This window comes from Polypterus senegalus, chromosome 4 (assembly GCF_016835505.1).
Source record: "Polypterus senegalus isolate Bchr_013 chromosome 4, ASM1683550v1, whole genome shotgun sequence".
Taxonomy (NCBI): domain Eukaryota; kingdom Metazoa; phylum Chordata; class Cladistia; order Polypteriformes; family Polypteridae; genus Polypterus; species Polypterus senegalus.
In genome coordinates, this window is record NC_053157.1 from 226,471,486 (window position 1) to 226,493,143 (window position 21,658).

The 21,658-nt window shown below is 37.2% G+C and overlaps 1 protein-coding gene across 1 annotated transcript; it reads left to right on the forward strand.

The window, feature by feature from the left end:
• Positions 1–13,715: 13,715 nt before the first annotated feature.
• LOC120528084 (C-type lectin domain family 4 member E-like) lies at positions 13,716–20,622 on the forward strand. Its single transcript, XM_039752101.1, has 4 exons — positions 13,716–13,882; positions 13,967–14,121; positions 16,175–16,296; positions 20,289–20,622. Exons 1-4 carry the CDS (start codon positions 13,873–13,875, stop codon positions 20,437–20,439), a joined length of 438 nt encoding a protein of 145 aa, XP_039608035.1. The 5' UTR covers positions 13,716–13,872; the 3' UTR covers positions 20,440–20,622.
• Positions 20,623–21,658: the final 1,036 nt, after the last annotated feature.

Consider the following 21,658-nt stretch of genomic DNA (forward strand, 5'->3'; position numbering starts at 1 on the left):
ATTTCTATGAACTCCCAGAAGTAAACTAAACCTATAAACAACAACGTCTATCAGATATTTTATGGAATAACAAAGCAAAATAAAGAATTTATCAAGAACAATGGCTTCCGACCTTCTGCAGATGGCATGCTAGGATAAGGGGTCCATTTTAGAAGGCCAGAGGATATCAATTAGAAATTGATCAACAACAATATGTCCTTAAGCTCAATGTGAATGTGAGAATATGTAGTTGTAAAGATTGACAGGCAGATGCATCCAATGCAGAAGAAATCACATTACTGTGGATACGATACAGCCTGGATGCCTCCCAACTGTGGAATGGTGCCCAGCATCTTAGAAGAAGATTGTGTCTAGGATCCCATGAGAATCCAGGTTAAAAAAGTCATCATTCCACCTTTAGTTCAGTAATCAGTAATTCAAGTATCTGTCTTTAGCATTACTAAAGGTTTGTTGGGTCCTGAAGTAAAAAGATTTTTTACTTTGCATTTACCTGTTTCTTATCATAGTGAGTGGGATACACCTATTGTCCATTTCAGGTTCTTTAATTTGCGGAAGTGATTAGAGTGATGAGTCTTCTGTTCTGACCTCTCAATGCTGTTATTAATCCATCACAGTCTTCAGACAGCTGTAAGTTTCAGTTCATTTATATGTTGGCTGAGTTTGTGTTAGAAAGCCATTTTATTGTCAAGTGATGCATCAAAATCTAAAAAAGGTAAACTGTGAGAAATGTTTACATTGTATGTTTTACATACAAAGCTGGAAAATGTCATCCTGAAAGTTCTGCATGGATGAAAAAGTCTAAAATCAAACAAATCATAGGGACCACATATTATTTATCCTAGTGTGCCTATTTAGGTTAGTGAGTATACATGTAAGCTCTTGTCATTTATTTTTCAATAATCACTGCACACTGGACAAATTCACACAGAATGGAATCTGCAAAATGGTGTCTTATTACTATACAGTACAAAAAGGTGAGAGGGCAGTAAATGTATTAAAAAAAGATTGAGCATTATGTGGTAGCAACCATTGTATTAGAGAACAGTTAACATGGGTTTAGACAGGGAGATCACATTTCTCTAAACTACAGGAATTCCCTGAGGAAGCAATAGAAGCTCTCAACCTGAGAGCATACAATATTTGATATTGTGAATTTAAGATGGTGTTTGATAGATGGATCTGTGGAGATACAATTAAATGAGTTAATCTGAGGCACAACAAAAGTAGGAGACATAAATAAGAAAATACGGAAAAGTAGGTTGAAGTGTTAGGAACATACAGTGAGGAATGAGTGACAATGAATATGTGGCCAAAAGTTTGAAAGAAATGGAAGCTCAGGGTAAGATAAAGATTGGGAGGCCAATGCAGAGGCAGATGTTTAAAGAAAAAGAAGATCTGAAGGAAAAGGGCTTGAATGGGGAGAAGGTGCAGGACCAGGCTGTTTGGAGAAGGTTGATCGGGTACATTGATCAAACCCAGAGGTGAGAACAGATGAAGAGGAACCAGAAGAAGGAGAAGTTGATGTTAAAAGTCTCTTGGGGATTAGTGCTGGGTCAACTGTTGTTTGTGATATGTATACATTATTCATATAAAAATCCAAATAATAAGCTGGTTAAGTTTGCACATGATGCTAAACTAGGTATAATGCAAGTAATGTAGATTCAGTCAAATCATTAGAGAGGGAACTGGACAGAATACAGGGTTGTGGCAAACATGATGTAAATAAAATTTAATGTAACTTAATGTACAGTAATACAAATGCAAAACAGAAATGTTATATTTGAATATACTGTACTATAGGAGATTCAACTCGAAAGTACACCTTATCAGCAGGATCTAGGATTCCAGACAGTAAACAGAAGGCTAATATTTATAAATAAAACGGATGTAAATGAACTCACAAATTACTAACTTCTGTTTTCTAGTAAAAGACACACCCAATCTGAATCTCATTTCGAAACTTAAAACTGAGGCGATAACAGGGCCGCCATTGACACAGCAGGCACGCTGCCACTCTCTGCACTCCTCAAGGGTCTACTTGTTCACTTGTTTAGAACTGCTGTTCTATCAGCTTATTATTATGCATTCTGTGTTATACCTGTGAGACTTTTCTGATCTCACGTGAATGAAAAAAATGATAAGAACTGAGAAATGGAATTCAAATTCAACTAACTAAACCTTGTGTTCAACTATACAAGGGTAAAAATGACAAAAACAGAAGAGCTACCTTGAAGCGTTTTCTCCACTTCTACCCAGATATGAGATAAATTGTATTTAGTGAGCTTTAACTGTCCCTAAACACAAAACCTTTTTGTGTGAGTTCAGATTCAGTAATCATCCTTGCCTGAATGATGACCAAACAGTTGTGACCCCATTACACGACAACGTATAATAAATATCAGAAAGACATTTACATTGTAAGTTTTCTTGTGACAAAGTTCACTGAGAATTATGCATTTTAATATTTACTCAGATTAATTGGTTGATGCCAGACATGTGTAATTTTACTTAAGAAAGGCAGGATAGAATTGGTCTAAATTGTCAAAAACAGAGGCCCTGGTTTGTTGTGTCCATGAATGTAACTTGACACATTGATGGAAGTTTGTTATCATTAAGTATCTCTGGTTGAAGGCACCGCAATACAGGGTTGCAATGAATCATTATTAGAGTGTTGGTAACAGAGCAAATCATTTCTTTTGATAGAGTTCCTGTTTACAGAGTTAGGAATATTATAAACAATTATTAGGATGATTAATCTTATCTCCACAGGGAGTAACAATGAGTTCTGACAGACAGTATTTCAATATCTGGATTGCACATTTTAGTTTTACTTGTTATATGCTCACTTTTACAACATTGCTCATTCTTTTATTCCACTTTGTCTGACTGAATCAGCTGAAATCTGTCCCACATTAAAATAGCATCTTAAATAAGAAGTTTAGACCAATACTCCACCATGTACAAAATTCCACAGTACAGTGATTCACCATGAGATGTGATAAGTATAACACTGCAGAGGCCAAAAGTAGTAAAGACTGTAAGAGTAGAAACTGTCTTCAAACCCAAACTTATAGTCAAAGTAAATCATTACTGTTCTTTATCCTAAACCTTACCCAAATCTCACACAAAGTGCTGAGTTAGTTGAATACTCCACTGCTTTAAAAGAGTGACAACATTCAGTATGACACTTCTAAGATCTGCAAAACATCACTGGGGGCAGGTGTAAACCAAGAAATAATAAAATATAAAAAAACAAGCTGCAGTTGCAGAAATCAAAAACATAACCATTAATAACAACAGTCTCTGAATATATTCTGTAATAATAATTTGCAATGAAAATCCATGAAGTACTAAATTTTCAGATACGGCAGAATGAATTAAATTATCAATTTGCACAAAGCAAAAATGAAATTCTACAAATATGTGCGCCATAACACTAAGCAGTTTACCTTAACTCTTAACATGAGTTATTTATGGCAGAAAGCCTGACTATTAAAGAATATGTGTCAGATATAAATGTTCAGATTGTGATCCTCAAAGGCTGAGTTGCAGAAAGTGTCCAGAGAGAGAAGGCTATCCCTTTATAGCATAAATAAATTAATTGTAAACTCAAAGTGATCTACAGTAACATAGGCTAGAATAAAGTTTTAAAAATGGAGAAATAAAGAATGCTAGAAATGCATTAACATGCATTTCAGAGAACAGAATTATTTATCTTAGCTTTATACTTATTCTTTCTATACAATATGAGACACAGCCAATATATGGGTGGAAGCAACAAGGCGATCAATTCAGGCAGCATTAATTTTTAAAATGTTTATTTGAAAATATTGATTATGTCATTTTGTGATTTTTTTTTAATGTCTGGAGTGTTATTAAAGTATCATTTGGAAATGTAACTTTTTGTTAGATGTATTTTAAATTTTCATTGCACATATTTATTTAAAATGGGCAGGTGTGATGCAGATAAGGTTTGCTTTGCATATTTAATGCTTATTTTGTGTACTGTGCACTGTATTATGAGAAAATTGCATTGTAATTATATATATATATACTAGCAAAAAAACGCGCTTCGGAGTGGAGAAGTAGTGTGTTAAAGAAGTTATGAAAAAGAAAAGGAAACATTTTAAAAATAACAAAACCTGATTGTCAATGTAATTGTTTTGTCACTGTTATGAGTGTTGCTGTCATCAAGGATTTGATTATCATTATTTCTTTCAATCAGGTTTGTATTTGGAGGACGTGTTGTTATGAAATTACATTCCGTGTTTGTCAACCGTTGTAAAGATAACAGGTTTCATTCATCGAAGTGTTCACCACGCAAATCGCTACTCGTGAATGTAAGATGTTTAACAGGCATTCCCGGTATTAATTTGTGCTAAATGTAGAAGGAAAAGTGTTTAAATAAAGAGCTAGGAAGGTGAATGGAAAGAAGCAGCTTGCGGTAAAGTAAGGAAGACTTCGTAATAAGGACAGTTCGGTGCGCGTAGAAGGTGTAACAATAAGATTGTTAAGCCTTATGATAATGTTCTCGCACCGAGGATTTAGAGAGATGCACTGTGAGAAGTATAATGTGAACCTCTCTACAGTTTTGTTTATTTTCGGGGTGTAATATTCATCAAATTTACGTATCATCTGGTCCATTGGCGGACCGTGCATCTCACACCTAGGCCTTCAGTAGTGCTCTGTCTGAATCATCCCGCCCCTCAAAAACTAATTTATGGTTATAAAAAACATCTTAACATGCAGAAATACAGTATAAAGAGCCGCTGCATCGCAGATAGGTAACTCCAGTAGCCACAATAATTGCCTCTATTGAATAGACAAACCAGGGGTGAACAAGTTCCTTTCTACTGCAGTCACAGTCGCGACACACATAAAAAATATCAATAATAACTCATAAACTTGCAATATTACTTAGGAAAATCGCAACATTTTACTCACCAAAAATTCGGATTATTTGTTAACAAAATCCATCCTCCTCTCTTTCCTCAAAAACAGTTCAATTACTCTGTCGTACGGATTATCCGTGCACTTCAGTTCCATCAAAAAGTCCTTTTCTATCGAACCTGCCCTGTCATATTTCTGGCATAAGTTTTAATTCGCTTTAGGGCTGAAAATGTCCGCTCGACAGAAGCAGTGTACACGGTAATGGTCACCTCCAAATATACCAATGTGAACAGCTGCCCCAGCTCTCATTCTGATTTTTCTGATGAAGGAAGTCAAGGAGATCAGTGGGAGATTTTCCTGCAAAATCATCCATGGCATACATTACAGTCAGTTCTTTTTTTAGCCGAGACAGATCAAAAACCGCTCAGTGGCTCTTGTGTTAAACTGGAGAAGGCTGCATGTGGTAAATTTTTCTTGTATTCCCGAAAATTCTGGGGCTCGAGGAGTGAGACAAACATCATGTTTTCGTGGTCTTGAAATCTGGTCTGTGTCTGACAAATAATATTGTCCAGAATCCTGCCATGGAGTTGGCCGTAGTGCGCGCGAGGATCTTTCGCTCGGAGTGTTTGTGGTGCATTCAGTGTCCTCGGAGATTTCCTCATATCGGCTTCTATCCAATCAATGGGTCTGAATATGGTGACCGGACATATAGAAGCTCTTTGGTATGGTGAAAGTGAATAACCAGTTTGCTGGTTTTGCTGATGTTAAGTTTCAGATAATTTTCTTTGCAACAAAAAACAAAACTTTCGTCTAGTTTTAAAATTAGATTGCCTTACCTGGCTTACCTGTGACTCTGTGGAATTCCTCTTTGACGTGGGTTATTTATTAGGAAGACAGACCAAGTGTGTGTGTGTGTGTGTGTGTGTGTGTGTGCAGACACTGCTTCAGAGTTACAAACATTTGTATCGACCGTGTCATATTTTATAATGTTGCTCAGATATATTAAAGTCTCAGATGTAAAACAGTAAATTTCAAACCAATCTCTGATCGGGTTCGAATTACATTTCTCCTGAAAGAATGTGGTGAAAAAGTTGTGTTTCTATGTCAATTGTTCATTCCAAAAGTGCCATGATTTTTTTAACATTTCATCATGTTTTTCTGCTTCTTTAATAGTGTGGCTGGGATCAGCATTTCTGACTGGACATTTCTAACCTTTGGTTTAATGATTGGATGCTCTACTCTTTCACTTTTGTGACCTCAAAACATTGATCAATCATATTAAAGCTGATCTTTTGCAGGTTAGTTTCATGGCATTAGTTGACCCAGTTACTAATTATGATTTCACCAGATCTTTCTTTCTGGAACAGACAAATCCTCACTCAGATCATTCCAGAAAGCAGGATTAGGAAATTAACTGCTTCTTCCACCTCACGGATAATATCATTCTGGCTTAGTCTCTTCCAGAAATGCAGGTTTGAGTAAATCCAGGTGTTATGGAATGGATTTACTTTAACCAGATTTCACACTAATTCTGCATTCTGGAACAGACCCCAGGAGGTGGCTTTAATGCCTGATTTTTTTCTTATCTCTTCTTCTATTCAAATACATCCTTACATCTCATGAGCAAACTGACAGAAATTCCTATGACATGGTAATAGGAGGGGAGATCAATAATTTGTCTACCTGAGTGTCATGTATTTGTCTTATAAATCTCATTGTGTCACTAATGATCAAAACAGGTCTTGGCATGCCGCTCACGTAGTTTAAGTCCATTTCATATCAAGCACTCAGAAAGAGAGGAAGGCAAGCATATCTACCTGTGAGTCTAAGAAGAAATGGACAGATTGGGCGCATTTTCTGCCATTAAATTCCTTACAAAGGAAGGTAAGAAGTCAAAGGAAACCCAAGAGAGATTGAATGCTGCGCATGGTGATGATGAACATTTGTTGTATAAAGTGAGTTTCTGATTGGTTCCTCGAAATGCTGACACTGGATCAGGAGAGCATGTTGCCAGGAATCCAGTCACAAGAACCTGGACCTTCTAAGAGAAAGTCCCACTGACTTTTTTTATGGAGTGTTACTGGGTATGAAATATGAGTTGATTATTATGACCCTGAAACTGAACAAGAATCAGCTATAAAAGTCATGGAGATGGTTTTCTGGAAAAGAAAAGGTGTACATTTCCTAGGCATTCTACACAATGCCTAATTTCAAACATTGATGGTAACATATATATTTTTTTACAGTTCATGTACTTTAATGTTATGCCCATTTTCTTTTTTACTTACAGAACTTACTCACATCACATTGACTTATAAAACTTATGTTTTCATGCTTAACAATCAACAGATCATGAATTATAATGAATGTTCCCTAATTTTAAACAGCATCTCTTGCAGTTTTGTTGACCTTTGCCAAACGATGAGCCGGAGTATACAGAAGTGGTTTGAAGTCCCAGATATCTGACACTGGGTCACACTGAGTAAGAAACGAACTGACATCTTTAGCCATATTCTCAGTTTTACCTGCAAAAACTGAATTTAATAATCTACTTTTCATAAGTCAAGAACCCCAAGATAACCAAAACAGGGGATGACATCTACAATATCGCAAATGAGCCACAAATTCTGGTAAAATCTCACCAGAAAATGGTCAGAACTTCTTTTTGTTAAGTATTTCCCTTTAATTTTGACTCATCCTTATTTATTCTCTTATCAAATCTAAAACGTCCTGTGAATAGAGACAACAAACCACATCTGTTCAAGATGTTGTCGCTGCTGCTTCTGTGTGCTGTGCTAGTGATTGCCATCATCTTCTTGACAGTGTACCGTAAGTGTCTTATAAAACTGAGCTAATGTGATAGAGTGGACAGCATTAAAATGTACTCGCCTTGTCTTCTTTCTTTACATTTTTTTTTTCTCATTTTTATTTTTGAAAACCAGAACATTACAATAATATTCTACTAATCAAACAAATAGTAACATACCAGATAAATCAATTTACTTCAAATGAAATACAATAAAAACAAATGGAAACGTGACATTCAGAAAAAGGAAAAATGCAGAGGTTTATGTCTGAAATGAATTATCATTCAGAAGACCCTAAAGCTATCTTCTGATTTACCATTTGATGGATTTGCTTAATGAGCCCAATGATAAAGACATGGTGTGCTAATCTCCTTCCCACTGCATTAATATACTAATAGGTTAATATGTACCAACAGAGTTTATTTGGTAGGCTTAATCATTTTTGATTTACAGATTTATAATGTTTATATATGTTAAGATTAATTTACACAAGTATAGATACAGATTTAATTCTGATCATCTGTATTACAGTGCATAAAATAATAAAGTGTTATTAATCTATACTAATAAAAGGCAAAGCCCTCACTGACTCACTCACTCACTCACTCACTCACTGACTCATCACTAATTCTCCAACTTGTAGGTAGAAGGCTGAAATTTGGCAGGCTCATTCCTTATAGCTTACTTACAAAAGTTAAGCAGGTTTCATTTCGAAATTCTACACGTAACAGTCATAACGGTCAACAACGACCTCCATGTTGAACTTTCTTATTTATGGCCCCATCTTCACGCTACTTTTAGCCACCATATTGAACTTTCCAATGTTACTAATTCTCCAACTTCCCGTGTAGGTAGAAGACTGAAATTTGGTACTTATTTCGGTAGTATGATGCCACTGTCGGCCGCCATATTGAACTTTTCAACAGTCTTTGTTACTTATGGGCCCATCTTCAAGAAATTTGATATGCGGGTTCCCAACGCTAACTGAATCCTACTTACGTACATATATACGTCAATAGCTTGCAGCTCGGTCACCGTGTGAGGCGGCGTTGGGTCCCCCATCCAAACGCCTCCCACGTTGTTGGTTGCCTGACTATATAGGGCCATCCGTCACTCCAGTCTCTACATTCCCTTTCTTGCTTCGCCACGGGATTCACGTCTCCCTGCTGATAACTACAGCGTTTTTATTTAATCCACGACTTCTCCGCTGTTTTATTGTTCATTTATTGCGATTATAGTTATTGTGTAGGTATTTTAGACTTACTTTACATTGTTCAGGTACCCATTTCCTTTATCATTCCAACCGTACCCGCATTAACATGTCTATCGAAGTAATCACCATCGATCAAAGAAATGTCACTTACCGAGTGGTTTCCATGCCCGGAGATGGCACCTACCTTTTCCATTCTCTTTGTTACATATTGCACGGCCATATCAGATGCACTCTTGATATCCGGAGGAACTTTGTGTCTTATGTATTGAATGACTGGGACACGTTCAAGGTGTGGACTGATGACGGTACAGTAGATAATTATACTACACAGGAGCACTGTAAGAATGAAATGCTTAAGCCCTTCACCTATGCATCTGCATGTGAGTTGATGGCTGCCGCTGAATTGTTCGGTTGTCACTTTCAAGTGTACCAAAATGGCCAAATATTTTACAACTTTCGACAACCACCAATGCCTCTTCAACATCTTAGATTCACAGGTGACGATTTCAGTAGTGGACACTTTGATGTTTATGAATGTTTAAACTCTCAAAAGCTAGATGTGAAGTTATCGATGAAACTGGTTGTATACTTACAGCGCTTGACAGATGCCGAATGTCTCTTCAACACAAGTCCTACAAATACTGTCGTAATTGAAACAAACCATGAAACTCAAACCGATTATGACAGCAGCAATCCAAGCTCTGAGATTTGAAACAAGATTACTGTTCAAAAGGCCAACTGTACGTTGCATGCTTAAGAGTAAGCTCAGCGCACAGTTTTGTCATATTACAACCGGAGGGCCGAACTCACAATGTGGTATACAAAGAGGTCCTTAACAAATAATTATTGGTATATTTTCCCTCAGTTTAAAAAGATTTAAATTGCTTGTTAATAAAGCTATTAAGGCAGTACTTTGCCGCTGCGAAGTGCGGGTATTTTGCTAGTTCAATAATAAACCCTTAACCCAGCCCTAACCACTTGTAAAAATATAGAATATTTAAGAAAACTTTTCTCTAGAATGATTGATCTGTCACTGAGTATTTAATTGTCAAAATGGTCCGGGACCTCTGCTTTTAAACATGTTCTCCATGGTTGACCCTGCAAGGAGTATAGAAAGTTTAAAGGTTCATTGCCACTTGCAAACCTTATCACCGCAAACCAGGATGCAATCTAATAGAGGGTTGTGGTCTTCTCATTCAGTTAACAGCTTGGTTATGTTTGATTTGTATGAGTCTGGTTTCTTGGATTATATGGAAGTTTTTACGACGTTGCTTTGTCATATTACATAGTATTACATTATCAGGCAAAATGTATGGAGGTGTCAACACAGCTGAAAGTAACATTGGTCAATGAACAAAGAGCTGGAAAGAATATCATATTCATGGAGACACTACTATAATTGGTTCAAAATTAAGCAGCAATAACATACTGTATATCATCTGTATATGAGGTAATGAGACAATATATTGGCTTTAGCATTTACAAAAAAAAAAAAAAGTACATTTTCATAATCATTTTGAACTCTGTTTTTGTTATTCAAATCAAATTTTATTTGCTCTCAAACGTGGTAGAACTTGTCTATGAATAGGGCAGCATAGTGGCATAGTGGTTTACGCTGCTAGCTCACAGGTCCAAAGTAACGAGTGATGCAAGCACTGTCTGTTTAGATTTGTTTTGTACCCGCATGGGGTTTTGTCCAGGTGTTCTGGTTTTGCTCCCACACCAAAGACACACAGATAGTTTAACTGATGATTTTACATTGAGTTTGGAAGTGTTCAATAATGTGACCAGTTAAGAATAGCCTTGACCTGAATAAAAAATAAAAAAATCAAGAAATGATCTATTTATGACATTTCACACTTATGTGAGAGGTGCAAACAATCATTTTATCAAAAGAAAAAAAAAGAGATGTGTCATTAGTGAAGACATCAGGACAGATGAGTATCCCTTGTAGTTCTTGCACAATAAATGCAATTAATACATCTTTATTGGTGTGCATTTTCTCAAAGACACCTGAGCTGATTTTGATTACTAAAAATCAGATTGATATCCAATTTAAACTTCATTTTTAAAATCTCACACAAACTCAAAACTACAATGAACTCTTACCTTTAAAACACCAATCATAATGATTGCCTGTTCTCTATTATAATAAATATTTTACTAAAAAAATAAGTAAAATAAAACCTTGGTCTTCATAAAAAATTGAAGATGAGTTTTGCATAACTCACGGTACTTATGTGGTCTTATCTAATATCTCTGATGTGGGATATGCTATAATTATGCTTTTAATGATTATTTTGGAGTATGTCTGTTTACACACACAGTTTTTTTTTTTCATAATGTTTGGGACAAAAACACATTTTCCATTGATTTCATCCTCCTCTCCACAGTTCAAAGTGATAAATCAAACAATTCAGACGTGACTAAAGTACACATTGCAGACTTTCATTTAAGTGGATTTGCATTTGTTTCGATCGCAGAATGCAGAAATTACAACATTTTCTCTACATGGTCCACCCATTTCAGGGCACCATAATGTTTGAGACAATTGGCGTCACAGGTGTTTGTGATTTGTCAGGTAGATTTCATGGCTTCATAAGATACCTCGGCTTTCTTCTACCCCTTGTACTCTGTAGGTGCCACTGTTCAGTATGATAGCTGTGTCAATGAAAGTCAAAGTAGCTATAAAACAAGAATAAGTCTATCCAAGACATCAGTCAAGCCTTAGGATCCCCTAAATCCACTAAACTGTCTGGAATAGCATTAAGAAGAAAGAACACACTAGTGAGCTCAGCAATCACAAAGGGACTGGTAGGCAAAGGAAGACCTGCTAATGACAAAAGAAACCTCACTATGGTAAAGAAAACCCCCAAACACATGTCTGACAGATCATCACAGTCTTCAGGAGGCAGATGTGTGTGTGTCATAGATGACTATCTGCAGGAGACTTCATTAACAAAAATACAGAGGCTACATGCACTGCAAGATGCAAACACTAGTTGGCCACAAAACAGGATGGCCAGATTACAGTTTGGAGAAAAAGGACTTCAAGGACCCTTCAGAACTCTGGAAAAAGATCTTGTGAATAGATGAGACAAAGATGAACCTCATCAGAGTGATGGCAAGAGTAAAGTGTGGAGACGACAAGGAACTGGCCAAGATCCAAAGCAGACCACCTTATTTGTTAAACATGGTGGTTGGGATTTTATAGCTTGGTCACGTGTGGCTGCCATAAGTATTGACACACTTCTCTTTATTGATGATGGAATTGCTGGCGGCAGTGGCACGATGATATGCATAAGTGTATAGAAACATCTGATCTGCTCAAATTCCAGTAAATGCCTCCAAACTCACTGGACGATGTTTCATCCTACAAAAAGATAATGTTCCAAACATACTGCTGAGGAAAGACAGGAGTATTTTTAAACCTAAAAAATGGAAAATTTTAAAATTTAAATCCAGGCCTTCCATATGCTGAAGAGAAAGCTGAAGTCCATGAAACAATCAGGAGGTGAAGATGGATGTGTTAGGGCTTTGATAGAGGAAAAGAGTCGATCCTCAGCACCTGGTGATGACTATGACTCGCAGACTTCAAGCAGTCAATGCATGCAAGGGATACACAACAAAAAGCTAAATATACCTGCCATAGCAGTGGTGCCCTGAAATGAGGCGACCATATATAAAAAGTGTTGTCATTTCTACATGGTGTGACCAAAATGTGTGCAAATCCTCTTAAATGAAAGTGTGCAATGTGCACTTTAATCACATCAGAATTTGTCATTTTAAACTTTGGAGTTGGAGGGGGACATCAAGGAAAAATGGGTCTTTGTCCAAAACATTATATACTGTAAATGTTGGCTTGCCATCCTTACTGTAATCTTTGTATTGAATTATTTTGTATTTGAATTTTATATATATATATATAAATGAATCACAAAAATTATTCTTTTAAAGTTAAATGCATTTATTGACACTGCTTATCATGAAATGGTGCTGAGGTGTCACCCACCGCACTCGAATCCCAATCCGGGTGGTTCGTCGTGTGGTGGGTGTGGCATTTCACTGTAATCAGCGCATGGTCCAAGCTTCCTCCACCTTATCATGATATTACATTATAGAGTAAACAAATTCAAGTGTTTGATAAATAAAAAAGAAAATCTTTTCTAATAGTGCTAAAGTACCATTTCTGACATATCATTTTTGAATGTGATATTTTAAATTAATCACTCAAAGGGTTACTTTGCCAATCAGAGGCAATGATTGACCTGTGATCGTTTTGGTGGATTGTCTCATTTTTTAATCTACTAAAACAGACTACGTTTAGGCAGATTGACTGTCCTGGCCAAATGTTCCTTTTCAGTCAGAAATTAATAATATTCTCAGTTGACGGCCATCCATTTGTTTAACCTGCTTATTCAGGGCAGGATCACAGGGCAAAGGAATCCCAGCAATCATTGGGCACAAGACTTGGTTCTTCAAATGATGAACACACACACACACACACACACGGGATGATCTACTTGTGCCAATTTGCCTAACCTGAATGTCTTTGAATTGTGGAAGGAAACTGGAGCACAGGAAAGAATCCATGCAGTCTCAGACAAAACATGCAAACTCCATGAAGAGAGCATTCCAGGCTCCAACCCTGGTCTCCTTGCTGCAAAGCAGTGATCCCCTGCACCACAATGCTGTCCTTAACTGATGTTTAAATTACATGTTCCTGGTTATTACTCATTGTATTAAAATGATTTGCTTTCCTCAGATTTCAGAGCGCTCAATGACAAGCAGCAGGAGCTAGAAGAGTTAAAGACTGCATATTACAACCTGACCAGTAACTTCAGTGATCATTTGGAAAGTCTAGCTACCTTTCAGTCTCAATATGAAATTCTGAATAAGAGCCACGCTGAACTGCTAACAGAGAGTAGAAAACTGAAGCAGTGCATCAGTCCTGTTATAAAAATGTCTCAAGGTAAATGCATTACTGAAAAGTGAGCTTAATTTAAGCTCTTTGGTCAAATCTTCATTTTCATATGCTTTTTGTGTTTATTATTAGCAGAAAACACTTGCTCTCTATGTCCAGAGGGCTGGGTGAGTTTTCAGTCCAAGTGTTACTTCTTCTCCACCGATTTACTGGACTGGCAGTCGAGCCAAGAGAAGTGCATGAGTATGTGTGGACACCTGGTGATAGTAGAAAGTGCAGAGGAGCAGGTACACTCTTTATCCTAGTGGACTTAAAAATATACTTCTTAGCTATTCAAAAAAAAAATCTAGATCAGATTTCTTTTGAAATGAAATAGTATCTTATTGATTAAAATGTCTGGACATCTACACTTACCATTAAAAGAGAATTACAAGAAGAAACACTGAGAATATTAAACTCAGTGTGTTGCAGACAGCTGGCGCAAGGCTTTCAGTTTATATGCTAAAGTAGGAATCTCCTTCATAAGAAAAGTAACAATTACATTTATGGCTGATTTGGATCTTTGTGTGCATCTTTAGGTGAAGATCTAGGACAGGAGTCAGAAACCTTTCAGCGGTGTCGTGCCGATCCTATGTTACAATGTGATTCCGACGTAATTTTGCTAATTTTGTTGTTATATCATTGGTCATTCAATATTTTAAAATACATAGGATCATATGTGAAAAAAATGTTTTGTCAATTTTTTTTATAACTACATTCGGTGGCTTTATTTTTGGTACCAATAATTTGATTAAGCCAGAAACAGACGTTTTTATAGCTTCACTTTTCTCATCAGAGTTTTTAAACGTGGGCAGATGTTTAGTTTGATAATGTCTTTGTACACCTGATGTACGACACACGACACTTTCACAGCATAATGCACACACGATCCTTTTGTTGTACAAATCCATATCCATTCATCCACAAGTCTTGAAAAGTGCGAACATCAAGTTTTTGTCTTTTTTTGAGTCATTTTAGGGCAGTATATTACTTAATAGGGCAGCACGTTGGCACAGTGGTAGTGCTGCTGCCTCGCAGTTAGGAGACCTGGGTTCACTTCCTGTCTCCTCCCTGCGTGGAGTTTGCATGTTCTCCCCGTGTCTGCGTGGGTTTCCTCCCACAGTCTAAAGACATGCAGGTTAGGTGCATTGGCGATTTTGAATTGTCCCTGGTGTGTGCTTGGTGGGTGGGTGTGTGAGCCCTGCGGTTAGGATATAGCGGGTTGGATAATGGATGGATGGATATTACTTAATAATAACAAAAAGGTTTGTCTTAACTTACCATAGTTTCCCTTTACTGTGAGTCGCATGCACAAAATGTAATTAAAATATAATAACAAAAAGTTTGTTTTAATGTACCATGGCCTGCACTGAACACATGGTTTCCATTTCCATGTGAGTCGCATACGCATCACGTAGGTGAGGGCGAGAGCCATTGAAATCATTCTGCGTGCCATGCTTGGAATTACAATCTACAAGATAAATGACAGACAACAAGTGCACTGTAGATTTCTTGATCAATTAGTACAAAAAGCAATTGAAGATTTGCTCTACATTTTTTTGATGAAAGCATTCAGTAATTATCACATCACTTCAAATAAAACACTGAATGCTTCTATTGGCAGAGCTAAATTTTAATTTGTAATTATATATATTGCAATGAGGTCACTGACAGGCTAGAACTCAGTATTAAAGTTTTCTTTGAATTCTAAGCCTTGTTAATGCCCCTCAGGTCCATTCAAAATTTCCCCACGAGAAACTTGTGTTTACTACGTCTCCATTAGCTCAAGAATGCAGCGTTTGTCTTGAACGTCATTGACATTTGCTTATGTGAGCCAATGTGCTCCATTTGGTATAAAAAAAGATGGAGAACTCAGACTTTTGACATCTGTTTGCATTTTCAGGGGACATACATCCAGTATATTTAGGCAAAGAAAAGCCTACATTTTAGAAATTATTGCTTTTTAACTTTAACTTTATGCTAGATGGTGAATAAAAGTAGACAATTCTAATGTCCTGATTTAGTGTATGATTTTGAGTCTGATTCTCCTTTTTATTTTTGTATTATTTTAGGTTTGAATTTGTGTTTTATCACCCTTTTATAGTGGACAAGTTGTTCAGCCTTGCCTCTTAGTCTCTAATTAATGATTTAACAAACAAGGAGTGTGTGTGTGTGTGTGTGGCAAGGGGGGTAATCTTATTTTTCTGTGTTTTTATGTCATGCAGGCATCTAACTGAACACACCAATTTATTAGAGTTTACCTATATGAAAAAAGTCACTGAATTTTTGTTTTCTTATCAGAATTTTTTAGAAAATAAAACAAAAGATTTTAATGATGGGGGTTATTGGATTGGCCTGACTGACCAGAAGAATGAGAACACTTTTGTTTGGGTGAACAACAGGCCTCTAGACTCAAATAACAGGTGAGAAAACTCCTTTCACACTGGACATCTTACTTTAAATTAAATCAGCAGCACACAAAATTACACAAGAATGAAGGGTGACACCTTCAGGTAACTGTAATTCTATTTTAAAAGAAACACCAACTCTTTACCATCTTATTATTTACTAAAATAACACAGATGAATGAACATGGAAAATTATTGCTGGCTTTCTAGTATGTTCTAACACAGGCATGTCAAACACGCGGCCCCCGGGCCGCATCTGGCCCCCAACGGAAATCTGTGCAGTCCGCATGCTAGATCCTAGTTAGCACTGAACTTGTACAAAATGATTACTATCGTTTGTGATTGAATCATTCTGTATCTTCGGCGTTACTCATTGACTTTTCTTACTTCTGCCTTTCCCATGGCATTATGGTACCGGAAACGTCATCTGCTAGTATAGCCATGAGCCTTGACCAAAGTTAATGAGCCGCTGTGTCACAAATGAAGTGCTAGGCTGCAGCAGCGGGCAGCAGGGGCGGCCTTAGGCATGTGCAAACTGTGCACCTGCACAGGGCCACCATGCCAATATATATTGAATATAAAACAGAAAGAGAAACTAATGACACAGCTGACGGCAATTTGCCCGAAAAACATTGTTTCTTGTTAATTATTACGCTGTATTTACTAATGTCACTAGAGTCGGCACAGTAAGCTATATGTAGTATTATAACATTCTGCCGTAATGAGAATATCATGAGCCGCCACTTGGTTTTCAAGTTACGGATACGTGCATATAGAAGCGTTTCATGAGCACGAGGCGGCTATGCAGTGTCCGCAACGGACATGGCCATCCGTCGTGCATAAGATACCATATTGACATTGGCAGGCGAAGGGGCCACCAATTCTTTCTTTGCCCAGGGCCGCCACGAGCCTAGAGCTGCCTCTGCTAGGCTACACTACTGGCTGGGCTGCTGAGATTGGCTGCTGGGCAGAACTGATCATCACGAGTAGTAAGAGCTTGCATATTTTCACATTTTTTTGCTGTACTTTTATGTAATTTTGTGCTAGTATTTTAACGAACAGTTAGTGCAGACTACAGCTGAAGATCTGAAGTGGACACGAGAAGTTGGCGAATTGTTTATTAACAGATTTCTGTGATTTTGAGTTTGTAAAATTAGTGTAGGTCAGGTGGCTTTTTGCATATTGGCTTATTTTACAATATAAACTTTAAAGTAAACTTAGTAAAGTAAAATTTGATTTTTGGAGGATTTGTTTTCCAACTTGAATTACTGAGCAATGAATTCAGTGAGTGTTTTCGTGATTTCAGTTCACACAAACAGGACTTTGTGCTGTTCTCTTACAACGTTGAGAAGGCGCCTGAGAATATCCAAAAGGAGTTGATTGAACTGCAGTCAGATTCTGTTCTGAAGGCAAAATTCAACAAAGTTGGTGTGCCAGACTTGTATGCTTACCTGCCACTCTCGTATGTGCAGATCCGTAAGTTGGCATCGAGAGTACTGTCTATGTTTGGAAGCACTTACCTTTGTGAGAAATTGTTTTCATTCATGAAAGCTACCAAAACCCCACATTGCTCAAGACTTCCTGTCGAGTGCCTTTCATCCCTCATAAAAGTTGCAGCTGCACAAGACTTCAAGCCTGATATTGACAAACTGGTTACTAACAAGAGATGCCAAGTGTCGGGACAAAAGAAATAGATCTCACACTGTAAGACTCCTATATAAGCAATGAATATAATACAGTATAATAATATAAGGACCTAGCTAAGAGGCTAAGACTCTAATTGTATGCTGTTGTACGGAGAGTATAGAAATAAATTGCCTTTCTTTAAGCTTTAAGTGTTACATTTTGTAAAGTTTAGTATTGGAAAGAAAGCTACACTAACTTTGTATAATAGTATTTGTTACAGTGCAGCCCGATGACATATGTATGGCAGTCGAAGCGGCCCACCAATGGTAGTGAGTTTGACATGCCTGTTCTAGCATATTCTTGGATAAACATAGCATTTTTTACAGTTGACATCAATATAGTTTGTTGTCAATATGTTGACTGAAGACTTCAAATTAACTGCTACTTTTCCAGAATCCTAACAATGGTGTTGGCACTAAACAAGCGGTCATAAATCTGCTTTTTATCCTGTGAGAATCAGGGGATCCAGTTAGTGCTTATAAATGCATTATAAATGTATAACTTGGCTACTAACCTGGCCACGACCCTCCCTGATTGCTGTGTCTGTGTATAGGAGAGTGGTAGACCCCACTACAATAAACAACCATGCTGTTCCTGTTTCAAGTTGAATAAAGCTGTTTTTCTAAAGTACTGAGACTCAGCCTCGTGTTTTGGGGTGCAAGGCAGGGACTCACACTTCACAATGTATAGCACATACACAGCGTCATAAATGCATACATGACCAATAAACAAAATCCACACCACCGTGTAATCCTCAACATCACACAGAGCACTCACATTACATGATATTAAAGATGACATAATTGAATCTTTTAAAATATGAAAAGAATTTGTCCAGTGGATCCAAACTATTACTTTAAATTAAACTTGTCAGCCAAGACACAGATGGAAACTTGTGAAGGATAGATACTACACATTTTAGAAAGCCTTTCTTCACACAAAAGTTAGCCTGCGGGAAGAGCTATTGAAAGGAGGGGATAAGTTTAAATATCTAGGATCAGTGGTAGTCCAAGATGGAGAGTTATAGATGCTGAGATAACCAATAGAGTGCAATGTGGATGGAACAACTGGAAAATAGTATCAAGAATATTGTGTGATCGATGAATTAAGGAGATGGTTAAAGGTGAGATTTTAAGACTGTGGTAAGAAAAGCAATGCTGTATAGAACTGAGACATGGGCAGTAAAGATAGCACAGGAGAAGAAGTTATACGTGACAGAAATGAGAATGTTGAGATGCATGTTAATAGTTACAAAAAAGAACAGAATAAGAAATGAGACAATCAGAGGTACAACAAAAGTGGGAGAGATAGCTGAGAAAGGACAGGAGAGTAGTTGTGGTGTTATGGGGAAGAGATGAGGAGAGACAAGGAATACGTTGGCAAAAGAGTGATAAGAATGAAAGTACAGGGGAAGGGAAAATGAGGGAGGCCAAAGTGGATGTGGATGGATAAAGTACAAGAAGATGTGAAAGAAAAGAGTTTGACTGAGGAGGCGGTGCAGGACTGAGCTGTTTGGAGAAGGTTAATCAAGAACATCAACTCATATGGAAAAAATGAAGAGGAACAAGACGATTAAGACAGTATTCTCTTGCAGGATTTGAATCTTAATTAAGCATATAACAAGCTTTCAGTCATGCGATATTTTTATAGAGCTTTTTATTTTGCAAGGAGGACTATCGCAGAAAATGAACTTAATGCCAGCCAGCAGATGCAGGGGATTTTTTTTTTCAGCACAGGATTGAACCCAGTAAGGAGAAATTCTAGTTGATGACTCAAATTGACAATTCCAATAAGGATTTTCCTTTGCCTGGTAACATCTTTTCTTAAATTTCCCTCACTGCCAATAAAGTATAAAAAATCTATCTATCTATCTATCTATCTATCTATCTATCTATCTATCTATCTATCTATCTATCTATCTATCTATCTATCTATCTATCTAGGAGCTCTCCTGCATCCAAAACATCATTTAAGGAGGACTGATTAATATACATTTACCTGATAGACTGAAATCATATGGAACTGGTGAGCCATCTGGTTTCCTTTCTGTTCAGTTTGACATAACCTTGTCATCCTTTCACCTGATCTCTCCCATCAGTGTCTGTGGTAAATGCTTCTCATTAAGCATCCATTCTGTTGCAAAATGACCTTATCTTAGCCTTGATTTAATATATTATATATGACCCTTTGTCATACAACTTCTCCACAATTAACATGATATGTGTATGAACTTAAGTGATATCTACAGTATGTTCATTTTATAAAAAATAAATGTTTAGGTTAGGTCAGGAGAGGGACTAATGCCTCTTCCTTTGTTTCAGGTTTTGGGACAAAGAAGAGCCTAGTGGTAAACGTGATGAAAACTGTGTGCAGATATGGAGAACAAATCAGCAGAAACGTTGGCATGACTACCCATGTGGAACTGTAGCAAAAAGGGTCTGTGAGACCACTGCATTTCTACTTTATAATTAAACTGTTAAGAGTTTCAGGCAAAGAGAGAGCTACCATCTTCAGGCATAATGAAGATCATTCCAACAGTAAATAATGCAGATGTTAGTTTGCGCATGGAGTAGATGGTCACCTCACCTTGTCATTTGATGAAGAGGTAGTGACTGCTGTGGACACTTTTTCTCTAGTGTCATTTCTTGTGACTGAAGACAGAGAGATATAATTAAAATTAGTAAAAAATATTTTATTAATACACACCAGGCAAAGGTAAGAATGACAGAGAAGCACAGTCCTAGGACACCTGCCCTTCATCTGCACCGAGAAGTCGGTGTCCTAAATCTTTTATAATGCTAAGCGCAAAATTTTACCTTATGACTTTAGTTGCACAAGAATTTCAAGACATTACACCTTTACAATAGTTTTGTTTGGATCAGCAGTTACACAATTTTAAAGGTCATCAGTTGGGCACTTGTAACTTCTTGTTCGTTACAGAAAACAGAAGCTGCACTTGTCGCAAGACAGACTTCTCGTGGCCCTTGGCACGCACACCAGATTTGATCAATAACTGATTTTTATTTTTCCACATTCCCCTTTTTATCAATCTGGGCATGATAAAATAGTGAAGAAAATTCAGAAGGCGGAGGTAAGGGATGGGGAAGGAGGAGGAGAGGGGGAAAGGGATGAGGAAACTGAAGAGGCAATTTGGAGCATATGTTCCTCGTGTAGCATATAGGCCTTGGCTATAGAAGCAGTGAAATATTTGGATATTATATAGCGAATAAGAGGAACAATGCAACATCCGATAAGTAAAAGGACAATGAATACTACTGCCAAAGAAATAAATACTGATTTTATCCTTTGGCCCCATGACCCAAAGGTGGATATGAACCATCGATCCCAAGGGTCAGAAATGCCTGAGTTAGTGGCAAGTTCATTGGAAAGAGATGTTAGGCTGGCTAGTGCTCGAGTAATGGACCCATCAGGTGCAGTATTATTAGGGATATATGTACAACAAGCATCACCAAACATAGCACATACTCCACCTTTCTCAGCAAGTAACATATCTAGGGCCAAACGATTTTGCCAAGTCATTAGGGAGGTACGATCTAATTGTTCATGAATACCTTCTATAGCATTTCTAGTAAAATTAAGGAAACGCTGCTGGTTATAATATAAGTAATTAATCCAGTCAACGTTTTTATTAATGGCAATCTGAGGTATGATAGATTCAAATCCAGCTGCT